The sequence below is a fragment of the Scyliorhinus canicula genome, chromosome 9 (assembly GCF_902713615.1).
Source record: "Scyliorhinus canicula chromosome 9, sScyCan1.1, whole genome shotgun sequence".
Taxonomy (NCBI): Eukaryota; Metazoa; Chordata; class Chondrichthyes; order Carcharhiniformes; family Scyliorhinidae; genus Scyliorhinus; species Scyliorhinus canicula.
The window spans coordinates 20,950,287-20,972,908 of NC_052154.1; the positions used below are offsets into that span (position 1 = coordinate 20,950,287).

At 43.7% G+C, this 22,622-nt stretch overlaps 1 protein-coding gene across 1 annotated transcript in view; it reads left to right on the top strand.

The window, feature by feature from the left end:
- The first annotated feature begins 861 nt into the window (after nucleotides 1-861).
- The window catches only part of cotl1 (coactosin-like F-actin binding protein 1), a 32,315-nt gene continuing 10,554 nt past the window's right edge, over nucleotides 862-22,622 (top strand). Inside the window, exons 1-3 of the mRNA XM_038806315.1 lie at nucleotides 862-1,207; nucleotides 1,317-1,399; nucleotides 2,818-2,975. Coding sequence (XP_038662243.1) covers nucleotides 1,131-1,207; nucleotides 1,317-1,399; nucleotides 2,818-2,975 — 318 coding nt within the window. The 5' untranslated portion in view covers nucleotides 862-1,130. The remainder of the gene's footprint in view (nucleotides 1,208-1,316; nucleotides 1,400-2,817; nucleotides 2,976-22,622) is intronic.

Consider the following 22,622-nt stretch of genomic DNA (forward strand, 5'->3'; position numbering starts at 1 on the left):
CTTAAAGGTGCTCTCACTACAGATATTTATATACACACCCATTTATAAACACCCATTTCTTAAAGGTACTCTCACATGACAATTGCCTCCATGTTGTTCTACCGGCTGGTCACTTTGACTCCACCCTTCCCGTCTATGGAGCACGTCTATGTTATGTGTATAGGCTGCACCCCCTTTTTCATTTTCTGTCAAATCTTTTGCTGAAGTTGTGTTTGCACTTCAGTCCCACGCTCCTGATCTACGGACGCCCGGTGCAGAGAGGGGCGGGGAAGGTGGAGGACCTCCCTGTGAACCTGCTCCTGGCAAAGCGCACCATTTATAGGTCCAGGCATCGGGCAACCGAGGGAGTCATCCAACCAGACTGCCCCTTGACGTCTGGATGTCCCTAGAAAGGGAGCATGCGGTGTCCACGAACACCATCGGTGGGCACCGCAGGGAGTGGGGTGCTTTATTGACCCCTATAATTGCACTCTCATTTGGTGTTTTAAAGTTTGTTGATCTTTGCTATGTTCAGGTAGTGCCCCTTTTTGCTTTGTCCCAAAGTGGCCAATCCAGCTAACCTGCACATCTTTGGACTCTCTCTGGCATCCATGGATCCACACCCAAAGACGGAGTTGTTTTGGAGGCAGAACAAAGAAAAATGCTTGAGTGGGAGAGGAGGGTGCGACGCCAAAAAAAATCCTCACCGACCTGCAGCCTTTAAAGTTGCTGAAAGGACAAGAGGTACCTGGAAAGCTGCATTCTCCCTGCCTGCCCAATTCCAACAGGGGGAGACAATCATGTAGGGCGGTCACTTAGATCAGCCTTCAGGAGGCGAAGCGAGTTGATGGTGACAGACGGAAATACGACATCACCAACGCCCAAAGCCGGTAAAAAGGGGCTGAAATGCATCCGCCAAAGCTGCTCATTTATCTGTGCAGCCTCATAACGGGAGCTTCCTAACCCATGTCTGAGACCTCTTACTAGATATCGTGGAGCCGGCAACCCCACCTGAAATAAAATCGCCAGCTGCAAACCTGAAATAAAATCGCCGGCTGCAGAACGTTATTTTGTTTTTTTTTCTCCGCTGAACCCATTGATACTCGGATTTATTGGACAGAAGTTCGCCAGCTGATTCGCCTATCGCTCAAATGGCTACGAAGATTGATAAAGAAGCGTGCAGAGAGTCCTACAATCTCGTCCGGGGCGATGACAACGATGTCAATTGGTTCGTTTCAGGCCAAATCGCTCACTTTCTTCTAATTATGCAAACTCCGTCCTTATTTAAAATCTAACTGTATGTATATATCAACATTGTGTGTCTCTCTCCCTTCCAGGGTGATTTTCAAATACGACGGACACCTTATTGTTCCAGACTCACAAGGCAAAGATTACGAGGACTTTAAACTTAAATGCACAAGTAAGATTTGGTGGGGGGGCTTTTGTGACTGCTTATTTTATTGATTTTTTTTCTTTGATGTGCATAGGATCTATCTAGTGGAAAAATGAGCTGCCTCATCTGCTCCCACATTAAACTAAACCCTGCACTCCTCTCTCTCACTTCGTTGTGTGATGGTACCTCGCTAGGAGGGTACATACAAGCTGTGCTGAAACTGCATCTGCAATATTGCATTCTCTGTAGAAATGATCCTTGCATTCCCTGTAGACCCCCCCCCCCCCCCCCCCCAAATGTTAGTCCAACCAAAGGAGTCGACATGATCCCAATTCTTCACAATATTTTCCCTTCCCTTTAACAGTAATTCACAGCTATGCCATTGGGCAAAATATATATCAGCACATATTTGTAGTTAAATCTCTTCTCCCCCCCCCCCCGACCCCCGCCGCCGCCAATTTTTTTTTAAGGTGTGGCAGTCAACTGGGAAATTGTTCACAGCTTTACTTTTGGTTCCCCATTTCTGGAAATGTTTTTTTATAAACATCGTTCCTCATATTTAGCTAAGAATTTGAAGAAAAATGCCTATCAAAAAAAGCTGTCTTCAAACTCTCCATTCCGGAATGTGGATTTTAATAGAGAGGAGGGAGATGGAGCTGGCTGTCGGGCTAAAATGGTTTAGCTGCAGTGCACTGCAAGCGTTAATCAGGATTTAACTGTTGTCCTTGGGCAACTTCAATCACCTAAACGAAGGAACCATTTTGTTTAAAAGAGAACTTTGGGGAAAAAAAACAATTATTTTAATATGGGCAAAATTTCAACCATATTAAAATGTGGATTCATTCCCACTCTTCTAGAAAAAAATGTGAAGTGTAGGGTGTAAATCTTCCTCTTGTTGGTCCTGAAGTTGGCTGTGATTTTTTCTTTTAAATTTTGGATTTTCTATTTGCCCTTGCCTCCTGTGCATGTATCACCCACCGGAAATGGGTGTGGGGAGATAAAGCAAGGTTGTGGCATTGTATTTTTTTTGAGCAGTAGGTGAGTAAGAACGACCTCCCAGTTTCTTTTCCCTTTTGAGGATTGGCTCGTTATGCTTGCTGCCCTATCATCCCACAGTTGCACGGTTACACTATCTGCAATGCTCCAAGGGGTAGCTTAAACCCGTCATGCTCAATTTAATACAGCTTTTCACTTTTTAAAAAGACTTCTGCCGTTATTTTGGTCATTAATTAAAATAATCACTGTGTGCCGGGGTTAGAAACTACTACTGATTGATTAGTGAGCAAATCTTGTTTCTTATTTAAAAAATGCAGATGCTTGAAATTTTAAAGATCAGCTAGAAACACTTGGCATCTGTGAGAGAGAGAGGCCTTGTTGACGCTGAATGAATGAATGGTTATGTTCAAAATTGTGTCCTTCTAACGTACTGCCATTCTGGTTGGCAGATGACCGTATATTATTTGGGTTTCATCGAATCATCACTGGAGACGCCATGAGCAAGCGTGCCAAGTTTGCTCTGATTACCTGGATTGGAGATGGAGTCACTGTACTGCAGAGAGCCAAAGTCAGCACTGATAAAAGTTTGGTAAAGGAAGTAGTACAGGTAGGTCATTGATCAATCAGTTAAATGTTGCGGAGACACATGGGTTTTAATGAGTGTGGCTACTGGTTTTAGTTAGTTTCCAGGTTTTTTAAAATTCAAAGCCTTGCTCATTAGGAATTTGCAGGCTGTTTTTGTCATGCAAGGAATAATACTGCTCTAACATTTGTCTATGCCAGAAAAAATTTGATTGTGAAATGCATACTACAGTTGTGAAATACATTCTGCAGTTGTATTTACAATAAAAATATTAGGGATTTGCTAAGGAATAACCCAGTAAATACTTTGAATTATTCAATTATATCTGCAAGCTGTCTCTTCCTACTTTGGGGATAGCAAATGGAACTTAATGCTTTTATAACGTTCCATTATACAAGACCCATTCCCATTGACCATGGGTACAATGAGCATGTTAATCACGTCAAACCTTTTTGATAGCTTGCAAATCTATCCGTTTGCTTGACACCTTCAATTTAAAATTGATGCTGTTCAGTAAGCTATTGGTATAAACGTGGGATGAGATGCATTGTCACTTGTAATATGTGGCCTGGATGCTCCGCATTGGAAGTAAATAAATCACTTGGCTAATAAATACTGCACTGCTTGCTTCAAAAATCGTATCTTTAATTATGAATAGAGTTTAATATTCTGTTATTTATAACTGCCTCTGGGTTAAGGGCACCTAGAGTGACTTTCTTTTTAATAAAAAAAAAATAATTCTGTTGTGTTGCTCATCATCAGCTGCAGAAGGGTTGTTATGATTTAAGCTTTCTCCAACATGGAAGAAAGACAGTTTCCATTAGCAGACAGTCTCTAAAGACTCCAAACCTGCTCCCTCGTGCGTGTTGTGTGTGAGTTAGCATGCCACAGGAATAATAATTAGCTTCAATTATAATGTAACCCACTAGAGGTAGAAATAGAATGTTTATCACCTTGCCTTATACCATACTTGTGTTCAGGTTAACAGAAATAGATATTTTTGGGGTAACATGATTACATAGAAGCAGGCACATCCGAGTTACTGATCATTTGCACTAAGGGTGAATGCATATGTTCAGAATACATTTATTGCTCCATCTAATGATCTGAAACATGACTTTTGGAAATTATTTCATCGACTTGCTGTCCCATGCTAGCCCAATAATTAATTTATATAGTGTGCATATCAGAAACAAACCTGATTGCAGTGTATGGTTGCCTGATAAGGTTTTGAATAAAGAGCTGTCAGTTTATTGCACTGACTGTAAGCATCTCATCTTCATGAACAACACCTTTTCAAACCAGGACTAATAATTTGTGATTTTTAAACTTTTGTCCATTTAATTCTATTCTTTTGTGTTGATTATTCCACTCCTTCACTCTGCATTTTCCAAGAGGTGAAGTTACCGAGTAGATGCAGAATGTCCTGAGGGGAAAGGGTTAACAGACAGAGGCTGTGGTTCATGTTGGTACCAATAATATCAGTAGAGGTCCTTCTAGTAAGAACACTAATGATCAGGACCTTCGAAGGTAGCAATCCAGATTGCTCCTGGTGTCAAAAGCTAGTGAGTATAGAAGTGGGAGAATGGAGCAGATAAGTTAATGCAAGGCTGGAGATAATGGTGCAGAAGGGTGGGTTTTTGGTTTCTGGGAAGGTGGGATTTCATTGCGGGATTGTTAGTGTTGTTGGCAATGATTTAACTAATTTTTCAGCAAAGTGAGAACCAGGATATAATATTAGAAAGGAGAAACAAGGTGTACAAAAGATTGTGAGAGTCAACACCATGAGTAAGAAATAAATTAATAGATGGAGGTCAAACCAGTACATGTGTGTGTATATATATATTTTTTTAATCTGCAGAAGTACCCAATTCATTTTTTTCCAATTAAGGGGCAATTTAGTGGCCGTCACATCTTTGGGTTGTGGGGGCGAGACCCATGCAGACACTGGGAGAATGTGAAAAATCCACACAGACAGTGGGCTGGGACCGAACCCGGATCTTCTGTGCAGTGAGGTAGCAGTGCTAACCACTGTGCCACCCCCTTTCCCCAACCCCCCCCTCCAGTACATGTGTGTAAATGTACAAGTAGTAAATGTACAAGTAGTAAATAAGGTTGATGAGCTGCAGGTAAAGGTGGCCACATGGGAATATGATGTCATGGTGATAATGGAGACTTGGCTCCAATGGACATGGCTGGGTATTATTCCTGGATAAAAATTGCTCAGGAAAGGTAGGGTTATGAAGGAGGAGGTGGTGGTGTATTGATAATGTCACTGGACTAGTAATTCAGAGGCCCAGGCTAATGGGATTCTAATCCCACCATGGCAGCTAGTGGAATTTAAATTCAATTTAAAAACTGGTCTCCGTAATGGTAGCTGTGAAATCTATCATTGATTGTTGTAAAACCCAAATGGTTCACTAATGTCCTTTTTAGGGAAGGAGATCTGTCATCCTTACCCTGCATGTGACTCTAGACCCATAGCAATTTGGTTGACTAATGGCCTAGGGCAGAGAAGAGTTCATGAAGTGTGCCAGAAGAATTTTCTTGATCAGTGTATTTCTGGCCCAACAAGGAAGGAAGGAAGCATTACTGGTTCTGGTAGATAGTACTGAAGTGGATCAAGTATCAGTAGGAGAGCATTTGGGGGACGGGGGCAGTGATCAAAAGGTATCAGTGTTTAAGTTGGTTGTGGAAAACAAAAAGTGCAATCAAGTGAAAATTGTTAATTGGAGGGAGGCCAATTTCAGGTGGTGTACATTCAGGGAAGTAAGGGTTGAAATTGTGGCGGCACTTCCTCCTGTACAGGGGTGGTGCCAGAGGATTGGAGAATTACAAATGTTATACCATTCTTCCAATAAAGGGCAAACACAGCTAACCTTGGTAGTGAGAAAGCCTTTGGAAACGAAAGAAGCCAGGACCAAATTAATGATTGCAATATGGGTTCAATAAAAAAAGCCAGTAGAGATTTGTTAAAAGGCAAATCCTGTTCAGCGAACTTAATTTGAGTTTTTGATGAGGTAACAGAGGGTTGATCAAAGTAATGGGGTTGTTAAAGTGCCACGCAATAGGCTTACTGTGGAGTAAAAGGGACCTTCACAACATGGATACAGAGAATAGTGATGAATGGTTGTTAGATGGATGTACAGTGGGGTTTTACAGAGGTCGAGACTTGGGACTGTTGCCCCAATTTTTTTGATGGCACAATTTCAAAATTAGCATATGATCCAAAACTTGGGGTATTTATTGTGAACTGAGGTGGAGAGATAAATGTTGAGAACATAAGGCAGTCTGATGGAATGAATGGACATGTGAAATTTGAATACATTTTGGTAAGAAGACTGAGATGATATGACATAAAAGGGATGGTGCAGAAATGGAGAGATCCAGGGTATATGTGCATGAGTCATTGAAGGAGGCAGGGCACGTTGAGTGATTTAAAAAAAAAAAAAGCTGATGGATATTGGGCTTCATAGATGGCAGTGTTGTTTACAAAAGCAAGGACGTTATGATGAACTTAAAAAAATTACTGGTTTGGCCTCCGTTGCACTGGGCCACACTTGGGAAGAGAATGACAAGAGGGTGCAGATAAGGTTTATTGGGGATGCAGAATCACAGTTTGGATAGATTGGAGATGCCTGAGGTTCTCCTTTGGAGAAGAGAGTTTTGAGAGGAGGTTTGATATTGAAAATCCTGAAGGACGGTCTGTACGGTAAGTAGAGAGCCTGCTCCTATTGGCAGAAGAGACGAGAACTGGAGGGCCCTGATTTGAAACAGTTGGCAAAAGTTTTTATTGCTTTGAGTATTTCCAGTTCAAATGCACTGCCTGAGGAAATGTGGCCATGATGTGGAGATGCCAGCGTTGGACCGGGGTGGGCACAGTAAGAAGTCTTAACTTTTGGAGCAGTGCTCCGAAAGCTAGTGACTTGAAACAAACCTGTTGGACTTTAACCTGGTGTTTTAAGACTTCTTACTGAGGGAATGTGGTGGAGGCAGATTCAGTCATGGCTTTCAAATTGGAATTGATCAGCACCTGAAGGGGGGAAAAGATTGCAGGGCCGCAGGGAAAAGGCATGGAATGGGATGGGACTTGTTAAATTGTTCTTAATAGGGAGCTGACACAGGCTGAATGGCAACCTCCTGTGCTTTAAATGTTCTATGATTTGTAATGCATTGTATGTATCTGAGCATTTGGAACACCATCTACTTGACCAACATCCATTAAACATCCATGGTCTTGAAAGTTTGATGCCATCATTCTCGTGCTCCTTGTGATTCTGGGTGAAAAACAATTTAGAAGATGATGAAGCGCCCAGACTGAGTGGAAGTCCACTGTGAGACTGACGAGTGACACGGAGCAGAAAGGAGAAAAACATTGCTCAGATCACAAAGACTGGAAAGTAAAAAATACAAAACAGTGCAAGATTCCTGTGACCTTGACTGAAAACACTTCAATAAATCACTGGATGATGAGCAAGACTACAATATTTCAAGAACCTGGATGGTGCAGTTTGAAGAATACTGTCCAGTTCACAAGACAGTGAGAACAATGACAACAAAAAAGAAGCCGTGCTTATATTACAGAAGAGGTGGCAGTCCCATGACTCAGCAGGTTCATAGACAAGCTGGAAGACAGCTGCAAATGAAAAAATAAACTTGGAACATGGGGCAGCACGGTAGCATTGTGGACAGCACAATCGCTTCTCAGCTCCAAGATCCCAGGTTCGATTCCGGCTTGGGTCACTGTCTGTGTGGAGTCTGCACATCCTCCCCGTGTCTGCTTGGGTTTCCTCCGGGTGCTCCGGTTTCCTCCCACAGTCCAAAGATGTGCAGGTTAGGTGGATTGGCCATGATAAATTCCCCTTAGTGTCCAAAATTGCCCTTTAGTGTTGGGTGGGGTTATTGGGTTATGGGGATAGGGTGGAGGTGTTGACCTTGGGTAGGGTGCTCTTTCCAAGAGCCGGTGCAGACTCGATGGGCCGAATGGTCTCCTTCTGCACTGTAAATTCTATGAAATGGCTGAATTATTTTTTTAGCAGTAATCTCTCCTACTTGATTGTTGCCAGCGATTCAAACCGTTTCCTGCATTTGATATTGGAACTTTTAAATAAATAGCTATTTTTCTTCAAAGGCATTTGCAGTTTGTCTAATTTAGAGCATGAATATGCCTTTGCCTGGCATGCAGTTTTCGTCTCACTTTAAGTATGGATGAATTCTTGACATGGACAAGGGAGAGCTTATCCTGAGGGACTGGGAGTTGAAGCCGATTGGCTTGGGCATTGCGCTCCTTAGCTAATAGATTTAAAATAAAATGTTAATGGATAAAGAGCCTCTCCTCCTTCAGAGTGAGGGCAGGTATAGATGCCACTCTAAACTGCCCCCACCCCCCACACACACTTGTGGTTCAATCTAGTGTGGAATCATGTACATAAATGGAACATGCTGCTGTGTTTCCGTCATTTTAAATAATCTTTATTGCCGCATGTAGGCTTGCATTAGCACTGCAATGAAGTTACTCTGAAAACCCCATTCGTGTTTGGGTACATAGAGGGAGAATTCAGAATTCTCAGCTGGTACGGGAATTGAACCCACGCTGCTGGCCTTGTTCTGCATCACGAACCAGCTGTCTAGCCCACTGAGCTAAACCAGCTTTCACTGACTGTGATGTTTAATGCAAGGGCTGCCGAGTCAGTGGTCCGTGTTCAAAAGGGAGGGGAAGAATCTTCCTGGGTAAGTATCATCCTGCGTTCTGGGCAGTGTGGCATTGTTGGCATCCAGAGCCTGTGGTCTGCCTCCCTCTTTGAGCTCTGGTTACTCTGTTATTTCTTATTCTCCCTCCCTGTTATTGAAATAACCATGATGCTGCAAAGCTGGGTGGTTCCTGCGGATATCTTGGCTCCTGGGGGATGTATTTGGCAAGTGCAAGCCTCGCCTTTCATATCTCGGACAGAGATGGAAGAGGAATATCTTGCACAACTTGTGCAGCTGCTCGAAGATTTCTTCTCCACTTTCATGATATATATCTTATGAAGTCATTTGGTGAATTCTATTCTCCTGTGTTGCCTTCAGGGTGAAAATTTAGGCTAGAATTTCCAAACGTGGAAGCTGGAATGTAAGATGAGTGCTCTAATGCAGGACCTTCATGCTTGACAGTCAACCTTATTTTTTTTTTTTAATTTTAGAGTACCCAATTATATTTTGCAATTCAGGGGCAATTTAGCATTGCACTCCACCTGCTCTGCACATCCTCTGTGTTGTGGGAGTGAAACCCATGCAGACATGGGGAGAACGTGCAAACTCCACACGGACAGCGACCCAGGGCCGGGTTTCCAACCCGGGTCCTCAGCGCCGTAGGTGACAATGCTGACCATTGTGCCACGGTGCTGCCCCAGTCAACCTTATTTGATAAATCCTCTGCTAATTAGCAATTTTTTCCCCAAACTCCACCCTTCCAATTTACAAAATATGGATGTTTTTCCAAAAACTTGAAACTGTTGCATCAATTTCTTTATCTTAACTATCCTTGCATTTTCTCTGCCCTTATTTGTGTGCTCGAGATGCAGTGGGCGCAATTCTCCCAACGGGAGTCCAAGTGCCGACGCCAGAGTGAAAACCGGAGTGCTTCACTCCGGCGTCGGAGCCCGCTCCCAGCCCCCTATTCCCCCGCCCCCAGGGGGCTAGGAGCGGCGTCGTGTCATTTACGTGCGCTGGGCCTTGGCGCCGCTTAAAAAGCGGCGCCGCCTAAATGGCGGATGGATCTTGCGGGGCGGCGGAGGTTCTCCCTTGAGAGGCTGGCCCGCCGATCGGTGGGCACTGATCGCGGACCAGACCCCATCGGAGGCCCCCACCCCTCACGGTGCAGGAACCTTTTGCAAACGGCGAGCGACGATTCTCCGAGCGACCAGCCGTGATTCTCGCTGCACTGGTTTGGGAGGGGTGAGAGAATTGCATGCGGGTTCCAGGGCGGCGTGGCGGGACACGTGCGCTGCCCCGGCGATTCTCCCACCCGCTGGGTGCGGGGAGAATTCTGCCCAGTATTTACAAAGAACAGAACCAAAATTGTTTTTAGGTCATCTATCTCCTTGCCATTTCTGAAAATGGATATTTTAATTAACTGCATTTCAAAATTACTTTGCTGATTGACATGCTATAAATATAAGCTTATTCCACCTTTTTCTCTTTTCGGGCATCTTAAAACCGAGTTGCACGTCCAATGCAGCCTCAATCACAGGAGGGCCTAGTAATACTGGTGAAAGGCTGGCCCACTTAGTATCTCATTGTAATCTATTGTACACTAGTCATATTCCAGTGTATTTGTAATTTGTAATTGTATTTGTATAGTGTAATTGTAGTACTATTCTGCTTAACAGATTATCTAAACATTTATCACTTGGGATATGTAATCTACTAATATTTTGAATCTGTGTGTTTGCCTTGACTTCCAGGCCAGGCACCTGAAAGTGAGGAGTTAGTATGTAATCAAATTACTAAATTCTGAATCAAGTGATCGGTTTCAGAATTCCACTTTCATAATTCAGTAGCATAATGTGATGTGGTCCATGCAGCTAAAAGTTTGTTGAAATGACTGTTTCAGGAGGAAATCAGACTAATTGTTTAATCAAATTTAGTTTTTAATAGCCAGCCTAACTCTGTATCAAACGTGCGTGTAGGAAATCACCTAGAGAAATCCTAATGCTTTGACAATGAGTCATCCAGACTCGCAGCATTGGCTCCATTCTCTACACCTACACTTTTCTCTACACCTTGCTATAACTGTAACATTATATTCTGCAGTCTCTCCTTCCTTCCCTATGTACAGTATGCATTGTTTGTACAGCATGCAAGAAACAATACTTTTCACTGTATACTAATACATGTGACTATAAATCAAATCCAGTCTCGCTCCGCAGATGCAGCATGGAAGGTCCACAGAGGGGCAGCACAGTGGTTAGCACTGCTGCACCACAGCGCCGGGGCCTGGGTTCGATTCCAACTTTGGGTGGAGTTTGCACATTTTCCCCGTGCCTGCGTGGGTTTCCTTCCACAGTGTAAAAGATACACCGGTTAGGTGGATTGGCTGTGCTAAATTACCTCTCGGGTTAGGTGGAGAGCTCTTTCGGACTCAATGGGCTTAATGGCCTTAATGGCCTCCTTCCGCACTGTAGGGATTCTGTGCTGTCAGAACTGCTGAGATTGTCCAGCATTTTCTGTTTGTTTCAAACCCTAATACTTGTAACGTTTCGGTTGGCTAATGTAACTGAAAATCAGTGTCTCTGGATTTTAAAAGGGCCAAGTTCAGTAAGATGGCAGAATAGTTGAAGTGTTTCAATTGATTTAACCCTGATGGATGGGAGACGACATCCGAGTGTAAATGGCATGTTTTTAAAAGAGCAAATTCAAACGTACAGAAGACAAGTGTGTCCCTAAAAGAAATACATTTGGCAATAATAGGCCGAGGTGGCTGGTCATATCCTAAAAGGCAAGTATGATTTTTTGGAAATATGTATAAATTGAAAGCAGATAGTTTCCAGGAACATGGGGAAGCTATAAAGCTATGTCAGCTAAGCGGTTATTAGAAAAGGATCGTGGATAATTGTAGCAGCAATAAGAAAATCATTCATCGAGAGTAAAAAGACATAAATACTGCTTTGAAAAGATTGAAAGATTCCCAAGGACAGATTTTTAAGGGATCCAAATGGAAAGTATTAAATAAGTACCTTGTCTTCAAGAATAAAACTAAAGTCCGTGTTTAGTTTGCACATTCTTCCTGTGTTTGCGTGGGTTTCGCGCCCACAACTCAAAGATATGCAGGGTAGGTGAATTTGCCATGCTAAATTGCCCGATTAATTGGGAAAAAATGTTGGGTAATCTAAATTTTATAACAAAAAAATAATAAAGACTAATGCAGGTTGTGTTGTTAACTGGAAAATTGTAAATAAAATCATCGCAAATGCTATCTTGGACAGAATAAGGAATGTTAAAATAGATTGGGAGTGTTGGCCGAGGGATGCACACAATAATCCCTTTAACGTGCATGCACCGCTTCTTTTGTGAACCATGTATCTTTAAGAACTCGTTGGAGTCGGGACTTGTATCTTGGAACAGCAGGATGTTGCTATAGATACAGAGCCAGATAACTATTGCTTCAGGAATGGCTAACTTTTCTTTGAGCATTTTCTCAATGAGATGCCCTGCATGCCGAATTGGCATCTGGAAAAGGAAGTATTATAAGTTAGAATTTTTTTTCCTGGAAATGGCAAATTAGTGGGTCAGGGCAATCTAGTTGCCATTTTGGCCTCGACTTTCATGAAGCCTTTGATAAAGTACTCTTCCAAGTAACTACTCTAAGATAAAATCTTGTGGAATTGGAAAGAATTTACTGCAGTGGAATAAGAATTGGCTGAAGGCCTTTAGGCAGAAAGTTGTTCATATTTGGATCTGTTTTCTAACCAGTTACCGCTAGTTCCCTGCAGGGATCTGTGTTGGGGTCTTTGCTCTATCTCAAGGCCATAAATACAAAGATAATTGCAGAGGAAATAATCCAGGATTGTGGATCAAATAAAGGTACAAGTGTAGAATATGTTAAAATGATGTGGGGACATTAATCACTGTTTGTTAAATGATGTTTACCTCAGAAAAGCTTCCTTATGTATGTGGGCAGGTCTAAATATACATACAGGCGACAGAGAATTGAAACCAATGGTGAAGGAAAACACAGACAAAAGAGCTGAACCTGTGATGAGGATGTGATTCTCTTTGATTACATGTTGCCTTGATGCCAATGTGATATCAAGGAAGCCCTAGTAAAAGTGAAGTAAATGGAAATCACAGGCAAATCTCTCCACTGATTGAGTCCGACTTCAACACAAAGTGTGATAATTGTTGGAGGTCAATCATCTCTGCTGTAGGACATCACTGCAGAAGTTCCTTAGATCCAACCATCTTATCTGTTTCATCAATGACCTGCCTTCACATTGTAATGTTAGAAGTGGGGATGTTCACTGATGATTTGCATAACATTCAGCACCATTCGACAATTCTAATCCTGAAGAGTCTAATCTCGCTCACAGCAAGACATGGACACCATTCAGACTGGTGCTGAGACGTAATAAGTAACATTTGCATCATATAGATGTCAGGCCATAACCATCTAAAATAAGAGAATCTAATCATCACCCCTTGACATCCAATGGCATGACAATTGCTGAATCACCCCTCAATGTTCTGGGGTTACTATTGGCCCAAAACTTAACTGGACCAACCACATAAATAGTGTGGCTACAAGAGCAGGCCAGAGGCTATGAATCCTGTGGCGAGTAACTCTCCTCCTGATTCTCCAAAGCCTGTCCACCATCTACAAGGCATAAGTCAGGAGTGTGATGGAATACGCTTCACTTGCCTGGATGAGTGCAGCTCCATCGACACTAGCTTAACGCATTCCAGGACAAAGTACGCCATTCTCTTCCTCCTCCACCACCAGCGTAGAATAAGGGAGACCTGCCAGGTTGGATGTTGGAATAGTGAAGTCCTGAGTATGAACGCGGGCTTCCACAGCCGATGAGCTGAGATGCCTGGCAATGTTACGGTGATGGGGATAGGTGTGATGAGCAGGAGGTCAGAAACTCTTCTTGGGGTCAAATCTGACACCAAGGTTTGGAACTACTAGCCATTCCGAGGGAATGGGATGGAGTTGGGAGATGGGGAACAAAGAGTTTGGAGCAGACACCTATAGCTTCAGTCTTCCCAATGTTTGGAGGAAATTTCTGCTCATCCACCCAATGCTGGATGGTTGATCTTGCAGCAGTGGAACACGTTGGGGAAGAGGTGATATTGTAGTAACCTGATACATGGATTTAAACACTGGGCTCTGGAAAATCCATGGGAATGGGTTTGGAAGGTAATAATACAATCACGTACATCCTTATGGCAGTGGAGGGATTGCTGTGAGCCATCAGTGGGTGGATGTAATTACAGTATGAGCGGTTTATATAGGTGGCTTCCATTGGAGTGAATGTAAGATTTAATATTGGGGAAGAGTATATGTCTTTTGCACCTACAGGACGGGGACTCGTGTCTTCACAACAAGATTTTCATGAAGTGTGATTGGGAAGGAGTTTAAAGAAAATTGGTAGGGGCTTGGGATGGGCACCAGTATCTAAAGTAGAGAGAATATACCTGTTGTATAAAGGAGTGAGCATTGGATAATGTTAGAGGAGAAAACAGTGTTGTATTAGACCGGAGCAGATCAATGCGTGTATCAAAAGTCTCATTGTGGTGAATATGGTTGGTGAGCTATAAGTGCAAATAGCAATGTGGAATATGATATGGCAGTAACAGTAAAATAGGGTGCAATTTTTACCACTGGCACCGATCCCATTGCACCAGAAGCATTCTGAAAGAGGCCCAAAACAGTCTTCACTCCGCACCTGCCGGCATCTGAATCACTCCCTCACTGGGCATAATCCAGATAATATAACTGCTTGTTAAATATGCACTGACTGTTTTAGGCCATAGGCATCAGTGAAGCTTTACCCGGGCGGAGACCAGCACTGGCCTTGGGCGGAGACCAGCACTGGCCTTGGGCGGAGACCAGCACTGGCCTTGGGCGGAGACCAGCACTGGCCTTGGGCGGAGACCAGCACTGGCCTTGGGCGGAGACCAGCACTGGCCTTGGGCGGAGACCAGCACTGGCCTTGGGCGGAGACCAGCACTGGCCTTGGGCGGAGACCAGCACTGGCCTTGGGCGGAGACCAGCACTGGCCTTGGGCGGAGACCAGCACTGGCCTTGGGCGGAGACCAGACGTCATGGCCACTCCAGGGGTCCCCCTGATGGGCAGGCCAGTGCCCTGGCACTATCTCTGGTACGGTCAGGTGGCTGGTGGTCTGAGGGTCTGAGCCTGAGGAGGATCATGCCCATGAAAGGGGGCTATGAAGTTGAGATGTGCTCACTTAGGAGGGGAGGGGGGCCCGGGGCCCTCGAGCTCAATTGGAAGGGGGGTGGAATAGACCCTCTAGCTCAATTGGAGATCGCATACTTTCAAAATGGGGCCCCAAAGAGCCAGTCTGGCATGCGACTTTAGTTTCCCACTGCTGAAAAGAATTTAGAAGGGTGGCACGAGGCACAGTGGTTTGCACTGCTGCCTATGGCTCTTGAGGACCCGGGTTCGAATCCCAGCCCTGAGTCACTGTCCGTGTGGAGTTTGCACATTCTCTCCGTGTCAGCGTAGGTTTCCCCTTCACAACTCAAAGCTGTGCAGGGTAGGTGGATTGGCCACAATAAATTGCCCCTCAATTGGAAAAAAATAATTGGTACTCAAGTTTGTAAAATGAAAAAGAATTTAGTGTGTGCTTGACCCGTGCGAAACGTCCCCCAAGCCCCCGAAAATGAGTCCGCATGAATACGGATCTGACGTCGCCCAAAAGACCGACGGGAAACACCTCGCCGAACTCGTCCCAAAAAAAAAATTGGGAGAATTGTGGCTTGAAATTGGTTAGCTGGGAGTGTCTAATAGTCCATAGAATCCCTACAGTGCAGAAGGAAGCCATTCGACCCATTGAGCCTGCACCACCTTTCTGAAAGTGCACTCTGCGCAAGTCCACTTACCCTATCCTATCCCTGTAACCCCGTGCATCCATGCCCGCATTTAGCATAGTTCTTGCACATTCACCTAACCAGCACGTCCTTGAACTGTGGGAGGAAACCAGACCACTCGGAAGAAACCCACACGGGCAGGGGGAGAACGTGACAGTCACCCAAAGAGGCAGCAACGCTAAACCCTGCCGCCTTGGGTAAAGGTAAAGTCGCCATAGTCCCAGATGACCATAGACTGCTTTCCCCTTTTGTGGGGCAGAGCTGACTGGTGGTGATTTAACCTGAGGATCGCCACAACTCTGGTGAGGGGCAAGGTTGAGAAGGCAGACCTTCATGAATAACCTCAGCTGGTATGGGAATTGAACCCATTTTGCTCTGCATCACGAACCAACTGGCTAGCCAAGTGAGCTAAACCACACGCCCTGGGCAAAATGCGATGAAAAGGAGGTGGGGTAGCAGTATTCATTCGGGAAGATGTAGCGTTCAACAATAAGGAGTCCCTTGGAGGCAAAGACTGAATCCATTTGGTTAGAGCTGAGAAGCTGTAAGGGTATAATTACTACTGGGGATATTCTATAATCCTCTAAATAGTTAGACATCAAGGAGCAAATGTGCAAGAGCTATAGAGCAGTGATATTGTAGACTTTAATTAGCACAATTTTGTGTAGTTGGAGAAATTTCTGAAATGTGCTTGAGAATGTCCTTGATCAGAGTTCTGGGCCTAACTCTAACTAGGAAGGAGATAGGAAAGGGTTGATTTAGCACAGGGCTAAATCGCTGGCTTTGAAAGCAGACCCAGGCAGGCCAGCAGCACCGTTCAAATTCCCGTACCAGCCTCCCTGAACAGGTGCCAGAATGTGGCGACTAGGGGCTTTTCACTAGCTTCATTTGAAGCCTACATGTGACAATAAGTGATTTTCAGATAATTACTGGATATGGTACAGGGAATTTAGGTGGGCCAAGTATCTGTTAGGGAACACTTTGGTACAAGTGGTGAATTGATTGTTGAATTGATTGTATTGTAAGGTTTAGATTAGCAATGATGAATAGCAAGGAGTGATCAAAAGTAGAACTTCCTAATTGAAAGAGGGCTAATTTCAATGGGATGAGTGGGGATCAATCCAGGGTAAAATGGAACCCAAGATTGATGGAACAATGGGTGATCTTTAGGGAGGAGATGGTTCAGGTACAGGCTAGGTACATTCTAACAAGGAGGACGGGGAAACTCGTGCCAAGGCTCCTTGGGATGATATAGATGGAGATTCTCCAAAAGGTACATGATTCGTGTCAGATGAATTATTCAAGCAAGAACCAGGTCAAATTATTGCTGCCTCAAGGCGCTGAGGTCCCAGGTTCGATCCCGGCTGTGGGTCACTGCCCGTGTAGAGTTTGCACATTCTCCCCGTGTTTGTGTGGGTTTCGCCCTCGCAACCCAAAGATGTGCAGGGTAGGTGGATTGGCCATGCTAAATTGCCCCTTAATTGGAAAAAATGAATATATAGTATAGATAAAGGTAATCCAAAAATCATCTTGCATATAAATAGTGAGTGGGAAGCCTATTGGGATCAAAGAGCATGATCTATGCTTGGAGGCACAGAGCAAGGCTAGAATACTAAAATCAATAATTTTTGATGCTGACAAAATATTGATAGAAGGGGAAATGGTGGTGTTAATGGATGGGGTAAAAAATTGATATGAAGGAAGTATTGGAAAGACTGGCTGTACTTAAGGATGGATAAGTCACCTGGTCCAGAGGCTTGCACCCCAGGTTGCTAAAACAAGTAGTGAAATAATCGTCTAGTCTTCCTTAGTTAAGAGGGAAATGTAAGAGGATTGAAGATTGACCCTCGTTCAATAAAAGGTGCAAGGATAGTAACCACAGGCTGGCCAGTTTAACATCAGCGATGGTTAAGGAATCCTGGGAAAATAATCAACAGATACTTTGAGAATATTTTGTTAATTAATGAGACCCAGTACTGATTTGTAAAAGCAGATCATGCTTGACTAATCTAATTACATTTTTTTGATCAAGTAACCAAGGTTGTTCAAGGGAATGCATTGGGTGTTTGTCTATATGGATTTTTAAGAAAACCTTTGGCAAAGTACCACATAAAATGGAGGTTTGTGTCACAGCAGTAACAGTGTTAGCTTGGATAGAAGAAATTGGCTTGGAACTGAAAACGGCGAGTTGTGCTAAATGGTTATCTTTCAGACTGGAGGATGTTGACGGTGATGTTCCTCAGTTCAGTCCTTCAACCCCCGCCTTTATTTTGAAAGAAATGATTTAGATATTGAAATACAGGACATTAAACTTGTGGGTTCTTGCTCTTCATAACTTTTGCTGTTTTTGTACTTAAAAGTGCTAGTTTATGCAGAACCTTTTAAGGCTCCAGTTACTGGGAAGACATGATGGCACAGTGGTTAGCACTGTTGCTTCACAGCGCCAGCGTCACAGGTTCGATTTCTGGTTTGGGTCACTGTCTGTGTGGAGTCTGCACGTTCTCCCCGTGTCTGCGTGGGTTTACTCCAGGTGCTCAGGTTTCCGCCCACAAGTCCCGAAAGATGTGCTGTTGGGTAATTTGGCCATTCTGAATTCTCTCTCCGTGTACCCGAACAGGCGTCGGAATGTGGTGACTAGCGGCTTTTCACAGCAACTTCATTGCAGTGTTAATGTAAGCAGCCGGAATGTGGCGACTAGGGGCTTTTCACAGCAACTTCATTGCAGTGTTAATGTAAGCAGCCGGAATGTGGCGACTAGGGGCTTTTCACAGTAACTTCATTTGAAACCTACTCGTGACAATAAGCGATTTTCATTTTCATTTCATTACTTGTGACAATAAAGAATATTAAATTAAATGAGGGGAATCGGACTGATTGCGTTGCTCTCCAGAGAGTGGGCATGGACTTGATGGGCCAAATGGCCTCTTGTGCTGTTGGGGATTGCATTTTCCAGTACATTCTGGTGCAATTATCTCTGAACTTTCAATGCTACAAATGTACATACGAATTTGGAGTAGGACACTTGGCCTCTCGAGCCTTCTGTCATTCAATTAGACCATGGCTGATCTGACTGTAACCTCGATCTCATGTGTCTGATGACCTTGTTAATCTCTAACACTGCCTTGAAAATATTCAAGGGCTCCGCTTCTACTGCCTTTTTGAGGAAGGTTTCCAAAGACTCACGACCCTCCGAGAAGATTTCTTCTCATCTCTGTCCTAAATGGAATTCTAGATTCTCCCACAAGCGAAAACATTCTCTTCCCATCCACCCTGTCACGACTCCTCATGTGTTTATAATCAAGTCAGCTATTGCTCTTCTAAACTCTAGTAGATAAAAGATTAGCCTTTCCTCCTAAGAAAATCAGACCATTGCTGGTATTAATTTAGTAAACCTTCTTCTCTGAACTGCTTCCAATGCCTTTGTATTTTTCCTTAAATAAGAAGACTAATATTGTACACCGTATTCTAGATGTGGGGAGGGATTTTCTGGTTCCCAGCCACGTATTTCTTGGCTGGAAAATCTTCATCGGAGATCAGCTTCCAAGAGGTTTCCAAATCACCGACGTGCTGGAGGAGGAAATAGGACTTGTTGGCATCTTGGAAATCCTATGGGGAAATAAACAAGATGGAGATGTAATAATCGTGTTTCCCATGCTCTCTTCTTGATATCTGGAGAAAATTGAGCATTCACCAGGATTGAGGATAATCTAGGCCTTCACATCTAAATTCGAAACCTGGTCTGTTATAGAACAGTCCCATTGAAAGAACTCCAAAACCAGTTGTTAGGTTTACAAAGTATAAAAAGTACAAAGTATCAAGGTTTTTGCCTGGTACATTTTCAGTGTGGAAGTCAGTTAATAAAACATTTGGTAGGGCAGCACGGTGGCCTAGTGGTTAGCACAACCGCCTCACGGCGCTGAGGTCCCAGGTTCGATCCCGGCTCTGGGTCACTGCCCGTGTGGAGTTTGCACATTCTCCCCGTGTCTGCGTGGGTTTCGCCCCCACAACCCAAAAATGTGCAGAGTAGGTGGATTGGCCATGCTAAATTGCCCCTTAATTGGAAAAAATAATTGGGTAATCTAAATTTAAAAAAAAAATAAAACATTTGGTTTTCTTGTGAGGACGTGAAAATCTAAATGTGTTATTTGTTTAATTTAAAAATAAATTTGAGTACCCAATTCACTTTTTTTTTCCAATAAAGGGCAATTTAGCGTGGCCAATCCACCTAGTCTGCACATTTTGGTTTGTGGGGGCACGGGGGAGAATGTGCAAACTCCACATGGACAGTGACCCAGAGCCGGGATCGAACCGGACCTCGGCACCATGAGGCAGCAGGGCTAACCCACTGCGCCACCGTGCTGCCCTCCAATTGCATTTCATGTGGACAAGTGATAGGTACTGAAACTAGGGATATGTATTCGGCTGGGAGTGTCCATTAACTCGACGTGGAAGTGGGATCTAGGGATATTGGAGGATAGTTCAATAAAACCAATCGTGCAGCATGTAGCAGCAATAAGGAGTGGTAAACAGATTTTGTATACCGACCTGGACGAAGCACACATTCTAAGAGAAGATAATGGCCGGAATTCTCTGGCCGGCCACTGACAGCGGGATGCCTTGGTTCCGCCGGCAGCCCACGCTTTCCTGTGAGTTTCCCGGCGGTGTGGGGTGGCTTCAATGAGAATTCCCATTGACAGCGGCAGGAGCAGCGAATTCCTCCGCCAGTGAATGGTGGGCCACCTCCCATTGCCGAGCAACACGTGGCTGAGGCTGGAGAATTCCACTCTGTCTGCTCAAGGCAGCAGCACAGCCACAACCTAGAAATGGTGTCCAATTTTTGTCAAATATCTGCAGCATAAGTATCATGCATGAAATTTAAAATGGTATTTATTTAAAAAGACAACCTAACTTTAGGCAGCTGCGCTGTTTGGAAGTTGGAGACCCTGGGATTGTTCACTGGCGAAGAGGCTCCTGTTAATCCCAACCCTCCGGTGATTGAAGTTTGTTTATGAATGGAGTTTGCCAGAAAGTGAGAAGCAGCAAAGACCACCTCCAACTTGGTGAGGCGAGATGGTTCAGAGGTTTAGATGAACCTACTTTGTGTAGAGTGTGTGTGTGTGTGCGTCCGTCCGTCCTATTTAGTGTCAGGTTTTTGGCGCTTGCCGGAAGACTGCAACTTTTACTATTCTTCAGCACAGCCGATTTTTCTTTCTCTATGTTCCCCTGCCATATTCGGTTGAAGAATATGCTGTTTTGTAAAGGGACCAGCATTGCAACTTGTGATGGAAACCGAAATAGGGCAGCACTCTGTCTCGGGGACCTGGGAGGTGGCAACATGTGTGCCTGCAACCAATCGGATGAAATGAGCCTCGCATTTCCTGGCTTGCTAAAATAGAATTTGGTATAAAGTCACATGCGAAAGCTAAATAATGAGGGGAAGGGTTTAGAGTACCGATATTTATCCCAACGATAAGTATTTAAACTCACACTTGTAAAAGTAGCTAGCAAAGATTTGGCACACCATAAAAATTTTACTTGCAACTGAATGGGCTAGTCTAAACTTTTTTCCCCCTGTATCTTGTGGGAAGGGCTTGAAATTAGGTACTTGCATATGTATTTGATTGTTGCCTCACAAAAGGTTCAACAGTGTACAAAGCTTGTGTGAAGGACAGGGCAAAATGGAAAACCACTGCTTGTGGAAAACTGGAAATTGCTGTCTGATTTGCTTCTTATGGACACCAAAGGGGCCAAGCGATGGGAGCAGGCGTAGGCCAAATGGTGTCTCCTGTCTGTTCCCCCCCCCATTCAGTAAGATCATGGCTGATCTGATCTTGGCCTCAATTTCACTTTCTTGACTATTCTCTCGAGGTGAAGTCTTAATTGTGGCATAATGACCCAGTACCCTTGGTAGTTATATTCAAATTTGCAATTGATATAATATTACTCAATAGTATTAATAAAATAGTATTAATGAAATTTAAAACGCGGTATAAAATGGAGTTGTCCAGGGTAATGTTAGATGTGCCGTAATATTTGCGAATACCATTTTTTAGGTGTCAAAATCGCACTTTTCCCATAGTGTTGCAAATCTGATTGCGATCATCTTTTTCAATATTTAAATTTATAATTTTACTGTAATCTCACTTGTCGCTTTGAAAAACAACTGACATTAATAACTTTGAAAGTAAATAAATATAGTGAGCAATAAAACTTGGTTTCTTGGAACTTAAACTGTAATCTGGGTGGAGATCCTTTTTTAAAAAGTAGGAGATGTGCTTTTTGCTGTAGAGGAACAATTTGTATTCATTGTGCGGAGTAAATTAACATGAATGTCAAGACTCTGTTAACAAAATGCAACCACTCTGGCTCTTACAATACAGCTTTTGTAACCAATAACAAATAGTTCTAAAAACAGATGGCCTGAATTTGTAAAATACTGAACTTCAGTAAATGCACTTCTGGAAAAAGCCTTGCACGAAATGTGTTTGCATTTCACACACGTTTACTGCTTGGGCCTCTTTCTATAAATTCACAGGTTATTATAATAATATTAATCGCTTATTGTCACAAGTAGGCTTCAATGAAGTTTCTGTGAAAAGCCCCGAGTCGCCATGTTCTGGCATTTGTTCAGGGAGGCTGGTACGGGAATTGAACCCGCACCGCGGGCCTTGTTCTGCATTTCAAGTCAACTGTTTAGCCCACTGTGCTAAACCAGCCCCTTGTGACGGCAAGCTCCATGACCGAATACTTCATGACTCAATCTACAACCTAATCAACAGCTTTAATGTAATAAAAAGTTCCAAAGAAGTGGAATCTCTTGTTAAGAGGAAGAAGGAGGCCTATGTAAAGATGAGGCGCGAAGTTTCAGTTGGGGCGCTTGATATTTACAAGGAAGCGAGGAAGGATCTAAAGAGAGAGCTGAGACGAGCAAGGAGGGGACATGAGAAGTCTTTGGCAGGTAGGATCAAGGAAAACCCAAAAGCTTTCTATAGGTATGTCAGGAATAAAAGAATGACTAGGGTAAGAGTAGGGCCAGTCAAGGACAGTGGTGGGAAGTTGTGTGTGGAGGCTGAGGAGAT